The sequence below is a fragment of the Notolepis coatsorum genome (genome assembly GCF_963971535.1).
Source record: "Notolepis coatsorum genome assembly, chromosome: 2".
In the NCBI taxonomy this organism is placed as follows: domain Eukaryota; kingdom Metazoa; phylum Chordata; class Actinopteri; order Aulopiformes; family Paralepididae; genus Notolepis; species Notolepis coatsorum.
Window position 1 is genome coordinate 6,590,990 of NC_140166.1, and position 20,967 is coordinate 6,611,956.

The 20,967-nt window shown below is 41.6% G+C and overlaps 1 protein-coding gene across 4 annotated transcripts in view; it reads right to left on the reverse strand.

The window, feature by feature from the left end:
- Positions 1 to 20,967, reverse strand: part of pcsk5b (proprotein convertase subtilisin/kexin type 5b) — a 292,169-nt gene that overhangs the window by 250,792 nt on the left and 20,410 nt on the right. For all 4 annotated transcript variants that reach the window (XM_084338245.1, XM_084338244.1, XM_084338246.1 and 1 more), the window contains exon 2: positions 13,061 to 13,165. In XM_084338245.1, coding sequence (XP_084194371.1) covers positions 13,061 to 13,165 — 105 coding nt within the window. The remainder of the gene's footprint in view (positions 1 to 13,060; positions 13,166 to 20,967) is intronic.

Consider the following 20,967-nt stretch of genomic DNA (forward strand, 5'->3'; position numbering starts at 1 on the left):
TCGGAAATTAAGAGTAGGACAATATCGGTATAGGTAAAAAAGCCAATATCGAGCATCCATAAATAATTATGATACTTTTTTTTTTGTCGACTAATAGTCGACTAACGGCAAATGTTGGCCAATCATAGTCGACTATCCAAATCCTTAGTCGGGGACAGCCCTAATAAACATACTTGCACACGCACACAGCCACTAAATGCACACCCATACAAAACGTTCATACACACACAGGCACCAACAGTTACACTCCTTCGGGTACACGCATGCACACACAAATTCCTTGGTAGACTCAGAGGCTTTAAACCAGATGTAAGCTCATATGGTTTCCATACAGCAGGTGTGGGAGGGGCATGGACTAAGCCTCCACACAGCTGATTGGACAAGCTCACACAGATGTCTCGTCTCCATGTGCCAATCTCCTCCAGAGATCGGTCACACTGCCCCAAAGAGCTCTGGCCCAAGTGCCTTATAACAGTAACCATTTACTACCTCTGTGACTATATTAGACTATACACTGGCATTGAAGTAACCAGTCACTGTGAAGTAACCAGTCACTGTGAAGTAACCAGTCACTGAAGTAACCAGTCACTGTGAAGTAACCAGTCACTGAAGTAACCAGTCACTGTGAAGTAACCAGTCACTGAAGTAACCAGTCACTGAAGTAACCAGTCACTGAAGTAACCAGTCACTGAAGTAACCAGTCACTGAAGTAACCAGTCACTGTGAAGTAACCAGTCACTGAAGTAACCAGTCACTGTGAAGTAACCAGTCACTGTGAAGTAACCAGTCACTGTGAAGTAACCAGTCACTGTGAAGTAACCAGTCACTGTGAAGTAACCAGTCACTGAAGTAACCAGTCACTGTGAAGTAACCAGTCACTGTGAAGTAACCAGTCACTGTGAAGTAACCAGTCACTGTGAAGTAACCAGTCACTGAAGTAACCAGTCACTGTGAAGTAACCAGTCACTGTGAAGTAACCAGTCACTGTGAAGTAACCAGTCACTGTGAAGTAACCAGTCACTGTGAAGTAACCAGTCACTGAAGTAACCAGTCACTGAAGTAACCAGTCACTGAAGTAACCAGTCACTGTGAAGTAACCAGTCACTGTGAAGTAACCAGTCACTGTGAAGTAACCAGTCACTGAAGTAACCAGTCACTGTGAAGTAACCAGTCACTGAAGTAACCAGTCACTGAAGTAACCAGTCACTGAAGTAACCAGTCACTGTGAAGTAACCAGTCACTGAAGTAACCAGTCACTGTGAAGTAACCAGTCACTGTGAAGTAACCAGTCACTGAAGTAACCAGTCACTGAAGTAACCAGTCACTGAAGTAACCAGTCACTGTGAAGTAACCAGTCACTGTGAAGTAACCAGTCACTGAAGTAACCAGTCACTGTGAAGTAACCAGTCACTGAAGTAACCAGTCACTGTGAAGTAACCAGTCACTGTGAAGTAACCAGAGACTGAAGTAACCAGTCACTGAAGTAACTACCAGTCACTGAAAAACAATGGCGGTTGGGTTCTTTGGAAGCAGGCAAACAAGCTGCACAGAATGCTGTGCGTTGCAGCAGCTCAGACACAATGTGTTGAACTTCCCCCAAAGAGACGTGGCAATAGAACCAAGCAATAGAATAGAGCAGGACTAACTAACCAGACCCCCATCTCTTTGCAGGGAGTCACCCATAATCTAAAGGAGCTCGTCTGCCACCATGCCATGTCGTACCGAGCTACGGTACCCATGTTGATTTTAGGTTCTGCCGTGGGGTCGGTAGGGAGGGTACTATCCGTTGGGGTTGCTAAGAAACTATATTTAGTTGAATCGTGACCCCAAGAAACTAAATAGAATTCCCAAATCGCTGCACCTCTAATGGAGACAGTCTGTAGTTATTCTTCTGGGGGGAAAAGAACACCCATAAATAATATAATACATTTTGTACTCTACCTGTTGTATTTTCTGATGTAGGGGAGGGAACTGGATTGTCACTGGAAAATCATTGTAAAAACCCCAATAAAGAGATTTACAATACATTCTTTTTAAAAGAACACCCGCTACTTCCCTTTTGGTATGAACACAACAGCCATTGTTTTCAGTGATGGGCCACCTCATACCTGCCAATCATATCTATGTCAGCCCGCCCAATCAGCTGTGTGGAGGAGGGCCATTTTACAAACATACCGCGTTCGAGTCAATCAGCAATACCAACTGAGTCATGTGATTAAGTTGCCCCTGACCTGCGAGAGCTGCTGTGCCAAAAAAAAGTACATGGGGCTCTATGGAGAAACCATGGCACTCCCCTGACTAAAAGTTGTTTCAAACGAAAACGACTGGATGTCATTTAGCCAAATCAGCATGGCTGTGAGTGGGAGTCTTTCACATATCTAGGTTCCAACACCTTGTGGACTGCTGGTGAATACAGATATACATATGAGTGAGAGTGAGTGAGAGTGAGTGAGTGAGTGAGTGAGTGAGTGAGTGAGTGAGTGAGTGAGTGAGTGAGTGAGTGAGTGAGTGAGTGAGAGAGAGAAACAAATAAAAACAGAGAGGGGAGATAAAGAGACAGAAATGGAGAGAAGGAAAGAGGCAGAAAGAAAATATGAGAGAGAAATGTCTTTATCCAATAGGGCTGGGCAATAAAACGATAATTCTAACGATATATTTTAATAATCGATATTGATCGTTAATAAAAAAAAATTAATTATTGTGACCTGCAACAGGGCAGCTTTAAAAGCAGAGACAATGGACAGACTTGTCTTTCTTGCCTGCAACTTAAAGTAATGGCTTTGCTTGTCCAAATGACAATACTGACCAAATTGAGATTTCTTTTTCTCTTGTCCGTTTGCTTTCTAATTTAAAATACAGTTTGAACTTTGAAACCATCTGTACACACTAGACTATGTGTGCTAGCAGTCGCGAGTCACGGTGCACATGTGCGGTGGTTTGTCCACCAAAAAAGAGCCAAAAGATAGAAAAGAAACTAGCAGAGCCAGAACTGTTCAACTCCCCTGGAGCCACAGCCAGCAGAGAAGCCCGTTTACTTTCGCTTTCAAACCAGCTGCAGCCTGAGAACTGGAGTGTGAGGGGATGTAACACTAAAGATGGCGGCAATGACAAAGAATAGCTGCAAAATAAACATAAATCTGTCGTTTAAAAAAAAATAATAATTTTTATTCTTTTTTTTCAATACTTATACAATATCGATAATTATCGATATCGAGTGATATGATAACATTATCATATCGTGATATCATTTTTGGCCATATCACCCAGCCCTATTATCCAACATCCAGCGATTTATTTAAAAACCATAAACCTCCATCCATCTGTGTTCAGACAATCCAAACAAGCTATTAGTCAAGACAGGACTCGTCAAACAATCTTCATCCCTGGCCCAGAGGGAGACAAGCTGATAACGTCTCCAGAAGAGGATGACACATCCACAGAAAGGATGAGAGCAGGCTTACTACTGAAGATTAGAAAGTAAAGATACCAACATTTGACCACGTGACGTAATCCAACACCACAGTACAACTATAACGTGTAATCCTGACCAGGTATACAATATTTACCTTTAAATCAGTTTATGTTATCCGTTTCCCAGACTATTACTACCACAATAGCAGGGAGAACCATCACTATCAGATCCCGCAAACTGAGAACATATTGAATGAAAGTAGTCACTACGTGTCTCGTGTATGTAGTACGTGACAAATAAATCTCTTGAATCTTTATCATTATAGTTACACACTTCTCTACGCTACTCAACGACTGTTCCAGCCACTACAATGACCCATGAACCTGCGGAACACACTGCTGTAGAACACACTGCTGTCTGCTGTAGAACACTACTGTAGAACACACTACTGTAGAACACACTGCTGTCTGCTGTAGAACACACTGCTGTAGAACACACTACTGTAGAACACACTGCTGTCTGCTGTAGAACACTACTGTAGAACACACTACTGTAGAACACACTGCTGTCTGCTGTAGAACACTACTGTAGAACACACTACTGTAGAACACTACTGTAGAACACACTGCTGTAGAACACTACTGTAGAACACACTGCTGTAGAACACACTGCTGTCTGCTGTAGAACACTACTGTAGAACACACTACTGTAGAACACACTGCTGTCTGCTGTAGAACACACTGCTGTAGAACACACTGCTGTAGAACACACTGCTGTCTGCTGTAGAACACTACTGTAGAACACACTACTGTAGAACACACTACTGTAGAACACACTGCTGTCTGCTGTAGAACACTGCTGTAGAACACACTACTGTAGAACACACTGCTGTCTGCTGTAGAACACACTACTGTAGAACACACTGCTGTAGAACACACTGCTGTAGAACATACTACTGTAGAACATACTGCTGTAGAACATACTGCTGTAGAACATACTGCTGTAGAACATACTACTGTAGAACATACTGCTGTAGAACATACTACTGTAGAACACACTGCTGTAGAACATACTGCTGTAGAACACACTACTGTAGAACATACTGCTGTAGAACATACTGCTGTAGAACATACTGCTGTAGAACACTACTGTAGAACACACTGCTGTAGAACACACTGCTGTAGAACATACTACTGTAGAACACACTGCTGTAGAACATACTGCTGTAGAACATACTGCTGTAGAACATACTGCTGTAGAACATACTGCTATAGAACACACTACTGTAGAACATACTACTGTAGAACATACTGCTGTAGAACATACTGCTGTAGAACACACTGCTGTAGAACATACTACTGTAGAACACACTACTGTAGAACATACTACTGTAGAACATACTACTGTAGAACACACTGCTGTAGAACATACTACTGTAGAACATACTGCTGTAGAACACACTACTGTAGAACATACTACTGTAGAACATACTGCTGTAGAACATACTACTGTAGAACATACTGCTGTAGAACACACTACTGTAGAACATACTGCTGTAGAACACACTGCTGTAGAACATACTGTTATGGAACACAGCTGTAGAACATACTACTGTAGAACATACTGCTGTAGAACACACTACTGTAGAACACACTACTGTAGAACACACTACTGTAGAACACACTACTGTAGAACATACTGCTGTAGAACACACTACTGTAGAACATACTACTGTAGAACATACTACTGTAGAACACACTGCTGTAGAACACACTGCTGTAGAACATACTGCTGTAGAACATACTGCTGTAGAACATACTACTGTAGAACATACTGCTGTAGAACACACTACTGTAGAACACACTGCTGTAGAACATACTGCTGTAGAACATACTGCTGTAGAACATACTGCTGTAGAACACACTGCTGTAGAACACACTACTGTAGAACACACTGCTGTAGAACACACTGCTGTAGAACATACTGCTGTAGAACATACTACTGTAGAACATACTACTGTAGAACACACTACTGTAGAACACACTGCTGTAGAACATACTGCTGTAGAACATACTGCTGTAGAACATACTGCTGTAGAACACACTACTGTAGAACACACTACTGTAGAACACACTGATGTAGAACACACTGCTGTAGAACACACTACTGTAGAACACACTACTGTAGAACACACTGATGTAGAACACACTACTGTAGAACACACTGCTGTAGAACACACTGCTGTAGAACATACTGCTGTAGAACATACTGCTATAGAACATACTGCTGTAGAACACACTGCTGTAGAACATACTGCTGTAGAACACACTGCTGTAGAACACTGCTGTAGAACACACTACTGTAGAACATACTGCTGTAGAACACACTGCTGTAGAACACACTGCTGTAGAACACACTGCTGTAGAACATACTGCTGTAGAACATACTGCTGTAGAACATACTGCTGTAGAACATATTACTGTAGAACACACTGCTGTAGAACACACTGATGTAGAACATACTACTGTAGAACATACTGCTGTAGAACACACTGCTGTAGAACACACTGCTGTAGAACATATTACTGTAGAACACACTGCTGTAGAACATACTGCTGTAGAACATATTACTGTAGAACACACTGCTGTAGAACATACTGCTGTAGAACACACTGCTGTAGAACACACTGCTGTAGAACATATTACTGTAGAACACACTGCTGTAGAACATACTGCTGTAGAACATACTACTGTAGAACATACTGCTGTAGAACACACTGCTGTAGAACATACTGCTGTAGAACATACTACTGTAGAACATACTGCTGTAGAACACACTACTGTAGAACATACTGCTGTAGAACATACTGCTGTAGAACATACTGCTGTAGAACACACTGCTGTAGAACACACTGCTGTAGAACACACTACTGTAGAACACACTATTGTAGAACACACTGATGTAGAACACACTGCTGTAGAACATACTACTGTAGAACATACTACTGTAGAACACACTACTGTAGAACATACTACTGTAGAACATACTGCTGTAGAACATACTACTGTAGAACACACTGCTGTAGAACACACTACTGTAGAACATACTACTGTAGAACATACTGCTGTAGAACACACTACTGTAGAACACACTACTGTAGAACACACTACTGTAGAACATACTGATGTAGAACATACTACTGTAGAACATACTACTGTAGAACATACTACTGTAGAACACACTACTGTAGAACATACTACTGTAGAACACACTGATGTAGAACATACTGCTGTAGAACATACTGCTGTAGAACACACTACTGTAGAACATACTGATGTAGAACATACTACTGTAGAACATACTACTGTAGAACATACTACTGTAGAACATACTACTGTAGAACATACTACTGTAGAACATACTACTGTAGAACACACTACTGTAGAACATACTACTGTAGAACACACTGATGTAGAACATACTGCTGTAGAACATACTGCTGTAGAACATACTGCTGTAGAACACTACTGTAGAACATACTGCTGTAGAACATACTGCTGTAGAACACACTACTGTAGAACATACTGCTGTAGAACATACTGCTGTAGAACATACTGCTGTAGAACATACTACTGTAGAACACACTACTGTAGAACACACTACTGTAGAACACACTGCTGTAGAACATACTGCTGTAGAACATACTGCTGTAGAACATACTACTGTAGAACACACTACTGTAGAACACACTACTGTAGAACACACTACTGTAGAACATACTGCTGTAGAACATACTGCTGTAGAACACACTGCTGTAGAACACACTACTGTAGAACATACTGCTGTAGAACACACTACTGTAGAACATACTACTGTAGAACACACTACTGTAGAACACACTGCTGTAGAACATACTACTGTAGAACACACTACTGTAGAACACACTGCTGTAGAACACACTACTGTAGAACATACTACTGTAGAACATACTGCTGTAGAACATACTGCTGTAGAACATACTACTGTAGAACACACTACTGTAGAACACACTACTGTAGAACACACTGCTGTAGAACACACTACTGTAGAACATACTGCTGTAGAACACACTGCTGTAGAACATACTGCTGTAGAACACACTACTGTAGAACATACTGCTGTAGAACATACTGCTGTAGAACACACTGCTGTAGAACATACTGCTGTAGAACATACTGCTGTAGAACATACTGCTGTAGAACACACTGCTGTAGAACATACTGCTGTAGAACATACTACTGTAGAACACACTACTGTAGAACATACTGCTGTAGAACATACTGCTGTAGAACACACTGCTGTAGAACACACTACTGTAGAACATACTGCCGTAGAACACACTGCTGTAGAACACTGCTGTAGAACATACTACTGTAGAACATACTACTGTAGAACATACTGCTGTAGAACACACTGCTGTAGAACATACTGCTGTAGAACATACTGCTGTAGAACACACTACTGTAGAACATACTGCTGTAGAACATACTGCTGTAGAACACACTGCTGTAGAACATACTGCTGTAGAACATACTACTGTAGAACACACTGCTGTAGAACATACTGCTGTAGAACATACTACTGTAGAACACACTGATGTAGAACATACTGCTGTAGAACATACTACTGTAGAACACACTACTGTAGAACATACTGCTGTAGAACATACTACTGTAGAACACACTGCTGTAGAACATACTGCTGTAGAACATACTACTGTAGAACACACTGCTGTAGAACACACTACTGTAGAACACAGTGCTGTAGAACACACTACTGTAGAACACACTACTGTAGAACATACTACTGTAGAACACACTACTGTAGAACATACTGCTGTAGAACATACTACTGTAGAACACACTACTGTAGAACACACTGCTGTAGAACATACTGCTGTAGAACATACTACTGTAGAACACACTACTGTAGAACATACTACTGTAGAACACACTACTGTAGAACATACTACTGTAGAACATACTGGTGTAGAACATACTACTGTAGAACATACTGCTGTAGAACACACTACTGTAGAACACACTGCTGTAGAACATACTACTGTAGAACACACTGCTGTAGAACACACTGCTGTAGAACACACTGCTGTAGAACATACTGCTGTAGAACACACTGCTGTAGAACATACTGCTGTAGAACACACTACTGTAGAACACACTGATGTAGAACATACTGCTGTAGAACATACTGCTGTAGAACATACTGCTGTAGAACACACTACTGTAGAACACACTGCTGTAGAACATACTACTGTAGAACATACTACTGTAGAACACACTACTGTAGAACATACTGCTGTAGAACATACTGCTGTAGAACATACTACTGTAGAACACACTACTGTAGAACACACTACTGTAGAACACACTACTGTAGAACATACTGCTGTAGAACATACTGCTGTAGAACACACTACTGTAGAACATACTACTGTAGAACATACTGCTGTAGAACATACTACTGTAGAACACACTACTGTAGAACATACTGCTGTAGAACATACTGCTGTAGAACATACTACTGTAGAACACACTACTGTAGAACACACTACTGTAGAACACACTACTGTAGAACACACTGCTGTAGAACACACTACTGTAGAACACACTACTGTAGAACACACTACTGTAGAACACACTACTGTAGAACATACTGCTGTAGAACACACTGCTGTAGAACATACTACTGTAGAACATACTACTGTAGAACATACTGCTGTAGAACATACTGCTGTAGAACACACTACTGTAGAACACACTGCTGTAGAACATACTGCTGTAGAACACACTGCTGTAGAACATACTACTGTAGAACATACTACTGTAGAACATACTGCTGTAGAACATACTACTGTAGAACATACTACTGTAGAACATACTGCTGTAGAACACACTACTGTAGAACATACTACTGTAGAACACACTGCTGTAGAACATACTACTGTAGAACATACTGCTGTAGAACACACTGCTGTAGAACATACTGCTGTAGAACATACTGCTGTAGAACATACTGCTGTAGAACATACTACTGTAGAACACACTACTGTAGAACATACTGCTGTAGAACACACTGATGTAGAACACACTACTGTAGAACACACTACTGTAGAACATACTGCTGTAGAACATACTGATGTAGAACATACTACTGTAGAACACACTGCTGTAGAACATACTACTGTAGAACACACTGCTGTAGAACACACTGCTGTAGAACATACTGGTGTAGAACACACTACTGTAGAACATACTACTGTAGAACATACTACTGTAGAACATACTGCTGTAGAACATACTACTGTAGAACACACTGCTGTAGAACACACTACTGTAGAACATACTGCTGTAGAACATACTACTGTAGAACACACTACTGTAGAACACACTACTGTAGAACACACTGCTGTAGAACACTGCTGTAGAACACACTGCTGTAGAACATACTGGTGTAGAACACACTACTGTAGAACATACTACTGTAGAACATACTACTGTAGAACATACTACTGTAGAACATACTACTGTAGAACATACTACTGTAGAACACACTGCTGTAGAACACACTACTGTAGAACATACTGATGTAGAACACACTGCTGTAGAACACACTACTGTAGAACATACTACTGTAGAACATACTACTGTAGAACACACTGCTGTAGAACACACTACTGTAGAACACACTGCTGTAGAACATACTACTGTAGAACACACTGCTGTAGAACATACTGCTGTAGAACATACTACTGTAGAACACACTACTGTAGAACATACTGCTGTAGAACACACTGCTGTAGAACATACTGCTGTAGAACATACTGCTGTAGAACATACTGCTGTAGAACACACTGCTGTAGAACACACTGCTGTAGAACACACTGCTGTAGAACACACTGCTGTAGAACATACTGATGTAGAACATACTGCTGTAGAACACACTGCTGTAGAACATACTGCTGTAGAACATACTACTGTAGAACATACTACTGTAGAACACTGCTGTAGAACACACTGATGTAGAACACACTGCTGTAGAACATACTACTGTAGAACACTGCTGTAGAACACACTGCTGTAGAACACACTACTGTAGAACATACTACTGTAGAACACACTGCTGTAGAACATACTACTGTAGAACATACTGCTGTAGAACATACTACTGTAGAACACACTGCTGTAGAACACACTACTGTAGAACACACTACTGTAGAACATACTGCTGTAGAACACACTGCTGTAGAACATACTACTGTAGAACATACTACTGTAGAACATACTGCTGTAGAACATACTACTGTAGAACATACTACTGTAGAACACACTGCTGTAGAACACACTACTGTAGAACATACTGCTGTAGAACACACTGCTGTAGAACATACTGTTATGGAACACTACTGTAGAACATACTGCTGTAGAACATACTACTGTAGAACATACTACTGTAGAACATACTGCTGTAGAACACACTGCTGTAGAACATACTGCTGTAGAACACACTGCTGTAGAACATACTACTGTAGAACATACTACTGTAGAACATACTGCTGTAGAACACACTGCTGTAGAACACACTACTGTAGAACACACTGCTGTAGAACATACTGCTGTAGAACATATTACTGTAGAACACACTACTGTAGAACACACTGCTGTAGAACACACTGCTGTAGAACACACTGCTGTAGAACATACTACTGTAGAACATACTACTGTAGAACACACTACTGTAGAACACACTGCTGTAGAACACACTGCTGTAGAACACACTGCTGTAGAACATACTGCTGTAGAACATACTACTGTAGAACACACTGCTGTAGAACATACTACTGTAGAACATACTACTGTAGAACATACTACTGTAGAACACTGCTGTAGAACACTGCTGTAGAACACACTACTGTAGAACACACTGCTGTAGAACACACTGCTGTAGAACATACTGCTGTAGAACATACTACTGTAGAACACACTGCTGTAGAACACACTGCTGTAGAACATACTGCTGTAGAACATACTACTGTAGAACATACTACTGTAGAACACTGCTGTAGAACACACTGATGTAGAACACACTGCTGTAGAACATACTACTGTAGAACATACTACTGTAGAACACTGCTGTAGAACACACTGCTGTAGAACACACTACTGTAGAACACACTGCTGTAGAACATACTGCTGTAGAACATACTACTGTAGAACACACTGCTGTAGAACACACTACTGTAGAACATACTGCTGTAGAACACACTACTGTAGAACACACTACTGTAGAACATACTGCTGTAGAACATACTGCTGTAGAACATACTGCTGTAGAACATACTGCTGTAGAACACACTGCTGTAGAACACACTACTGTAGAACATACTGCTGTAGAACACACTGCTGTAGAACATACTGTTATGGAACACAGCTGTAGAACAATGATCCAATAAACAGACATTTCTGTTTACATTTTTAATTAATGAAAACTCCACAACACATGCATAAGCTGTACACATGCAATCAATCATGCATTTCAATCTGATGGTTCAACTGGCTCTCTGAATGCCAGTCCTTCGTGCATCATCATCATCATCATCATCATCATCATCAAAGCGAAACCTGCTGCCAGGCAGTGCTGTGTGAGGTTGTGTGACCTCATCATTAATGCAGGCGGGTGTTGATGACCCGGCATGGTGAGGCGCGGCGCTGGGACGGTGGGGTGGGGTCACCTCAGGTCACACAGAGACCTCAGACCACAACACGGCTCACAGCTTTAAAGGGGGAATACCACTACATCTGAGCCATTTAAATCATTATTCTCACCGTGTATCTGAGCCATTTTAAATCATTATTCTCACCGTGTATCTGAGCCATTTAAATCATTATTCTCACCGTGTATCCGAGCCATTTAAATCATTATTCTCACCGTGTATCTGAGCCATTTAAATCATTATTCTCACCGTGTATCTGAGCCATTTAAATCATTATTCTCACCGTGTATCCGAGCCATTTAAATCATTATTCTCACCGTGTATCTGAGCCATTTAAATCATTATTCTCACCGTGTATCCGAGCCATTTAAATCATTATTCTCACCGTGTATCTGAGCCATTTAAATCATTATTCTCACCGTGTATCTGAGCCATTTAAATCATTATTCTCACCGTGTATCTGAGCCATTTAAATCATTATTCTCACCGTGTATCTGAGCCATTTAAATCATTATTCTCACCGTGTATCTGAGCCATTTAAATCATTATTCTTCTCACCGTGTATCTGAGCCATTTAAATCATTATTCTCACCGTGTATCTGAGCCATTTAAATAATTATTCTGAATGAATGGACATGGCTGGCATCTTGATGACATCACAGGATCAAGTCTTCGTGGCGTTGGGTGAAAGTTGTGAGTGGAAAGTCCTACGCCACAGGAAAACTAGCTCCAGTTTTTTGGAATGAGAAAGAGGCTTTTGGTGGTAGAAATAAAGAGTTTGAGAACGCAAAGCTCCACCCAGCGGGGACGCAGGCTGATGGAAACCTACCGCCACTCTGCTCTCTCTATAGTCGAGAGCCACGGCGACACACGCTCACCTTGGAATCCATGGAGATGAAGCTGTGGCGGCCGCGGCTGGACAGCGTGGACCTCTTGATCGTCCGACTGTGGAAGAAGTGATAGTGGTCCTCCAGGTTCCCAATCTGAGAGAAGAAAGAGAGAGACAGAGGGAGAGAGAGAGACAGAGCGAGAGACAGGGAGCGAGACAGGGAGCGAGAGAGCGAGAGACACAGAGAGAGAGAGAGACAGAGAGAGACAGAGACAGAGAGAGAGGGGGGGTTAAGATGACATGAGCACAGCTACAGCAGGAGACAGCACACCACTGTTGTAGGACTCGAGTCCTGGACTGATTTTCAGGACTCGTGACTCGGACTTGAGCATCGACTGCATTCGGAGTCGTCGGAAGGTGCAGACGAGGACTCAACTTGTTAATTGACAAATATATATATATATATTTTAATTTTTTTGTAATGGGCCCTAATAATTTGGCATAAGATATTGATGCCTATAATAATACTGTAACATTATTTAATTTCGGTGGTGACCACTGTGTCGTTTATGTTTAATGTAGACCTTTTTTTTTGTATGTCAGCTCCTTGACTGCCAGAGTGGAGTGGAGTGGACTCAACCTTGATGACTTGGACTCGGACTAGGGTAATGGGGACTCGACTTGGACTCTGCCTCGGTGACTCGGACACTGGGGAGATGAGACTCGACCTCGAGATTTTGTGACTCGACTACAGCTTGTTGTCGGGATTCCAATTCTTGGTATTAAACCTATGAAACACATTTACATTTTGTGATTTAGCTGACTCTTTTATCCAAAGACTTACAACAAGTTCTGTGCGACAAGTCAGCAGGAAGGGTACGACTCTTACAGCTGAGTAACAACGTTCATCAAACAGTGCTGAAACTTGGGTGCTGCAGTGTTGAGTGCATAGTAGTAGTAGAGACATATTAGTATAGTAGGTAGAGTGCATGATAGTATAAGACAGTAAGGAGGTTAGTGTTTTGTTTATTTATTTTAAAATTGTATTCATTTCAGATATTGATTGAAGAAGTCGTGTGTAGATGCTACGGATCTACAGGTTACCCATTGCTTTTACCTCGTCATTATTATTACTATTATTAGGCGTTTATTTCTTGCCTTTTTAATTATTTGAATTACTCTTTGCAATTATTTTCTGTGAAGTACATTGCCGTTAGACTTACTGTATGAAATGTGCTATACAAATAAAGTTTGATTGATTATACTGTACATGCAGCCTTGCTCACAGGCACACAGGCTGACACAACAGAGCGACTGTAGAGGGGGGGGACCAAAGCTATAGTGGAGTCACTAAATATCCAGCAGGCGTTTCTTCAGATGCTTCAGTTCTCACAGAACACAGGCGCCTGGGGATCACAGTGCTATCTCACTCCTCTGGATCCTCAGGAGAGAGCGCTTTGTGTTCAAATAGACTTACTAAATAGAATAGAATAGAAGTACTTTATTGATCCAGAGGGAAATTCAGCACTACAGATCGCTCACAGTAAACATTTAGGTAGTCAAAAATCTAAAATCACAAATAAGAATAGAAATACAGTCAGGGATATACATTTTGAACAACATGGGAATTCCGTTCCTAGGTGGATCTAGGGTAGATCTAGGCTGGATCAAAAGGTGGATCAGAGTGGGTGCAAGATGGTAATTAGGGTGGATCTAAGGTGGATCTAGGGATGAACAGGAACACAAGATGTCAAAAAACATAAGAGGCAGAAATAGATGCAATCAGAAACAAACCGACGGTAATAATAAAAGACTAATTCGCCTCATGCGCCCACTCCTGCCATTGTCTCATTATTTCCTGCAGGTGAACTTTGTGATAAAAATGCCATCTAATGTGGCTATTCCCAAACAGACTAAATAATGCATTTATAAGCACAAAACCTTTCGATAAAAGATTTCACCAACTCACCCTTACAGGCAAGATATGTGACGAAACAAAACAGGGGGACTTGGCATAGATGTACAACAGATCTACAGTGTGTTGTTTTCTAAGTTCAGGGACCAAAACTTCTCATTACCAGAGTTAATTGACAATGTTAAGTAAGTGGTGCAACAGATGGATGCAACTGATTGTACTGCAACCTCTTAGAGGATGCAACTGATTGTACTGCAACCTCTTAGATGCCCAACAAGGATGGACGGTATAGAAAGAGACAGACGGAGATGGATGGACATACAGACAGGCGAGCAGACAGACAGGTGGTTAGCGATTATTGTGAATAATTGATAAAGACCACAGCAGCTCTGGGATGATCTGATCACACCGTCATGGCTGCCAGGTATCCTGGTGCTTCAGAGACTCAGAGAGATCTGCTCATCACACACACACACCCTCAAGTATACACACACACACACATATATATACACACACTAGGGATGAGTTAGAGTTTTCGAATAGTCGTGCCAGTCTCCACATTCGATTTTCATGTCAAGAGTCGAAAAATATATATATAAATTTATTTTTTGTATTTTCTTTTTAGTGAAGCAAACCATTTTTCTTCATTTTTTTAACAACATAGAAAATACAGTTCAACATACAAAATTATAAAGACATAGTATCAAATAGAAATAAAAATAAAAAACAAAGACAAAAATAAGAAAAAAAAGGGTGACATGGGTCCTTCGGTCCATTCTATATTTACATTGTTTATTTACATTTACATTTGTTTTCCTGTTTCCTTTTCACTCTTCTGTGATGTCGTTCTCTTTCTTCCTATATTCCTCCCACTTTTCCCATTTGCCTCAAATTTCTGAAGCAAACCATTCTTATTTAATAAATTTTTATATTTAGAGGCAGCGTAATTTTCATAGCCTAATTGATCTAAAAGATGCACATGCTACTGTTTCAGTTTGTTTATTAAAACCGGATGATAGGCCGATGCAGTGCTGTTATTAGAGGCTACGATGGTGAATGGTGTCATTTTGATTTATTGTCGGTCAGCTGAGCCGATCAACGTTCTGAAGGATTATCTGAAGTGCCTATTTATGTGCAATACCCTTCGATTTTAATGATTTATTCTATTAAAAAGAATAACTGAACACATATATATATATACACACACACACACACACAAGTATTACGAATACACACACATATATACACACACACCCTCAAGTATACGAATACACACACATATATATACAAATATATATATATACACACACCCTTTTACCTGAGAAGATGTGTTCATTGTGTCCGATTTCTCTTTTACCCGAGATGTGTTCATGTTCAGTGTCCGATTTCTCTTTTACCTGAGAAGATGTGTTCAGTGTGTCTGGTGTCTGCTCTCAATACCTAGCTAATTTAACCATCAGCTGTAGTCCAATACCTAGCTAATTTAACCATCAGCTATAGTCCAATACCGACCTAATTTAACTATCAGCTATAGTCCAATACCTAGCTAATTTAACCATCAGCTATAGTCCAATACCGACCTAATTTAACCATCAGCTATAGTCCAATACCGACCTAATTCAACCATCAGCTATAGTCCAATACCGACCTAATTTAACCATCAGCTATAATCCAATACCGACCTAATTTAACCATCAGCTATAGTCCAATACCTAGCTAATTTAACCATCAGCTGTAGTCCAATACCGACCTAATTCAACCATCAGCTATAGTCCAATACCTAGCTAATTTAACCATCAGCTGTAGTCCAATACCGACCTAATTTAACCATCAGCTATAGTCCAATACCTAGCAAATTTAACCATCAGCTATAGTCCAATACCGACCTAATTTAACCATCAGCTATAGTCCAATACCTAGCTAATTTAACCATCAGCTGTAGTCCAATACCGACCTAATTCAACCATCAGCTATAGTCCAATACCTAGCTAATTTAACCATCAGCTGTAGTCCAATACCTAGCTAATTTAACCATCAGCTATAGTCCAATACCTAGCTAATTTAACCATCAGCTATAGTCCAATACCGACCTAATTTAACCATCAGCTATAGTCCAATACCTAGCTAATTTAACCATCAGCTATAGTCCAATACCGACCTAATTTAACCATCAGCTATAGTCCAATACCGACCTAATTCAACCATCAGCTATAGTCCAATACCGACCTAATTTAACCATCAGCTATAATCCAATACCGACCTAATTTAACCATCAGCTATAGTCCAATACCGACCTAATTTAACCATCAGCTATAGTCCAATACCGACCTAATTTAACCATCAGCTATCGTCCAATACCGACCTAATTTAACCATCAGCTATAGTCCAATACCGACCTAATTTAACCATCAGCTATAGTCCAATACCGACCTAATTTAACCATCAGCTATAGTCCAATACCGACCTAATTTAACCATCAGCTATAGTCCAATACCTAGCTAATTTAACCATCAGCTATAGTCCAATACCGACCTAATTTAACCATCAGCTATAATCCAATACCGACCTAATTTAACCATCAGCTATAGTCCAATACCGACCTAATTTAACCATCAGCTATAGTCCAATACCGACCTAATTTAACCATCAGCTATAGTCCAATACCAACCTAATTTAACCATCAGCTATCGTCCAATACCGACCTAATTTAACCATCAGCTATAGTCCAATACCGACCTAATTTAACCATCAGCTATAGTCCAATACCGACCTAATTTAACCATCAGCTATAGTCCAATACCGACCTAATTTAACCATCAGCTATAGTCCAATACCGACCTAATTTAACCATCAGCTATCGTCCAATACCGACCTAATTTAACCATCAGCTATAGTCCAATACCGACCTAATTTAACCATCAGCTATCGTCCAATACCGACCTAATTTAACCATCAGCTATCGTCCAATACCGACCTAATTTAACCATCAGCTATAGTCCAATACCGACCTAATTTAACCATCAGCTATAGTCCAATACCGACCTAATTTAACCATCAGCTATAGTCCAATACCGACCTAATTTAACCATCAGCTATAGTCCAATACCGACCTAATTTAACCATCAGCTATAGTCCAATACCGACCTAATTTAACCATCAGCTATAGTCCAATACCGACCTAATTTAACCATCAGCTATAGTCCAATACCGACCTAATTTAACCATCAGCTATCGTCCAATACCGACCTAATTTAACCATCAGCTATAGTCCAATACCGACCTAATTTAACCATCAGCTATAGTCCAATACCGACCTAATTTAACCATCAGCTATAGTCCAATACCGACCTAATTTAACCATCAGCTATCGTCCAATACCGACCTAATTTAACCATCAGCTATAGTCCAATACCGACCTAATTTAACCATCAGCTATAGTCCAATACCGACCTAATTTAACCATCAGCTATAGTCCAATACCGACCTAATTTAACCATCAGCTATAGTCCAATACCGACCTAATTTAACCATCAGCTATAGTCCAATTACCGACCTAATTTAACCATCAGCTATAATCCAATACCTAGCTAATTTAACCATCAGCTATAGTCCAATACCTAGCTAATTTAACAATCAGCTATAGTCCAATACCGACCTAATTTAACCATCAGCTATAGTCCAATACCGACCTAATTTAACCATCAGCTATAGTCCAATACCGACCTAATTTAACCATCAGCTATAGTCCAATACCGACCTAATTTAACCATCAGCTATAGTCCAATACCGACCTAATTTAACCATCAGCTATAGTCCAATACCTAGCTAATTTAACCATCAGCTATAGTCCAATACCGACCTAATTTAACCATCAGCTATCGTCCAATACCGACCTAATTTAACCATCAGCTATCGTCCAATACCTAGCTAATTTAACCATCAGCTATAGTCCAATACATACCTCATTTAACCATCAGCTATAGTCCAATACCTAGCTAATTTAACCATCAGCTATAGTCCAATACCGACCTAATTTAACCATCAGCTATCGTCCAATACCTAGCTAATTTAACCATCAGCTATAGTCCAATACCGACCTAATTTAACCATCAGCTATAGTCGAATACCTACCTCATTTTGAATAGTCAAATAATAACCGTGCCAATCTATCTAGCCAGAATCTGCTCCTAAGGTGCTGCCAAATGGCCCGTCGTCCCCGCTCTTGCCCACAGGACCTATCGTCCCCGCTCTCCCCCACAGGACCTGTCGTCCCCGCTCTCCCCCACAGGACCCGTCGTCCCCGCTCTCCCCCACAGGACCTATCGTCCCCGCTCTCCCCCACAGGACCTGTCGTCCCCGCTCTCCCCCACAGGACCTGCCGTCCCCGCTCTCCCCCACAGGACCAGTCATCCCCGCTCACCCCCACAGGACCAGTCATCCCCGCTCACCCCCACAGGACCTGCCGTCCCCGCTCTCCCCTACAGGACCCGTCGTCCCCGCTCTGCCCTCCGTCTCCAACAATGTCTGTCCCTTGACTGCCTCGTAATAAGGGAAACATGATTGGCCATTCCCTCTCTCTCTCAACACATTTTACACAAATTTATTTATTTAACGTGAATTAGTCATGTTTTCAACAGTTGAATCCAGGTGAAATAACTCTACCTGAACACGGAACGTAGCAACATCAGAAGAAGACAAGAGGAGCACAGGTCAATATCCTGATTAAGAAATCTTAAGATTAAGATTACATTTAGGGAGGCTTCAGCCCCTAAAAAGGGTCTAGAACCGCCACTGGTTGTAACGCCTACTGGGTCAAACAGGGACCGCTCCGCTCTGGGTTGTAACGCCTACTGGCTCAAACAGGGACCGCTCAGCTCTGGGTTGTAACGCCTACTGGCTCAAACAGGGACCGCTCCGCTCTGGGTTGTAACGCCTACTGGGTCAAACGGGGACCGCTCAGCTCTGGGTTGTAACGCCTACTGGGTCAAACAGGGGCCGCTCCGCTCTGGGTTGTAACGCCTACTGGCTCAAACAGGGACCGCTCAGCTCTGGGTTGTAACGCCTACTGGCTCAAACAGGGACCGCTCCGCTCTGGGTTGTAACGCCTACTGGGTCAAACGGGGACCGCTCAGCTCTGGGTTGTAACGCCTACTGGGTCAAACAGGGGCCGCTCCGCTCTGGGTTGTAACGCCTACTGGGTCAAACAGGGACCGCTCCGCTCTGGGTTGTAACGCCTACTGGGTCAAACAGGGACCGCTCAGCTCTGGGTTGTAAGTAACGCCTACTGGGTCAAACAGGGACCGCTCAGCTCTGGGTTGTAAGTAACGCCTACTGGGTCAAACAGGGACCGCTCAGCTCTGGGTTGTAATGCCTACTGGGTCAAACGTTTACCACAGTTGGCCACGAATCGCTTCAATATTTTGACTTCGTTATCTCTTAACACATTGGGCGCCATGGGTTATATCCATCAATATAGCCAGTCTGCCACCGTTGAAAGCCTATGGCTGCAGGGCTATAGCTTTTTAAATTGTATATCAAATGTATATGATCGGTATACATTATGCTTCATCATGCATGAAGGAAAGGGGGGGGGGGGGGGGGGTCATTTATAATTCCTTGATCGTCAGTAACGGCTTTATTTACTATGGGTTGATATGTTGAGCAGATGGTTTGCAGTGAAATGAATAAACAATCGGGCTGAAAATAACGTTAGTGTCCTCTTACCGTGCGCCGATGAGACTGGAGGAGAAAGATCCCAATTATTTGACGCCGATCTCCTACATCCATTTCCCGTTTGTATAGCGCAATAAACGCCTAAATCATATCGATTATTGCGTTATGAAAGCGATCCAAATGCACTATAGTGTTTGTCTGGAGTCCCGTAACAAGATGTGCCTGCCGGAGGGATTTCCTCGATGCACCGATCGGCACTTCCGGTTTTGGCGAGAGTGTAACTCGCCCGGCCATCCACCAGGCGGCGGTATTGAGGCGTTGCAATCTCATACAGGGTCCCGCTGGAGTCCGGAGGTTGGCTGGATGAA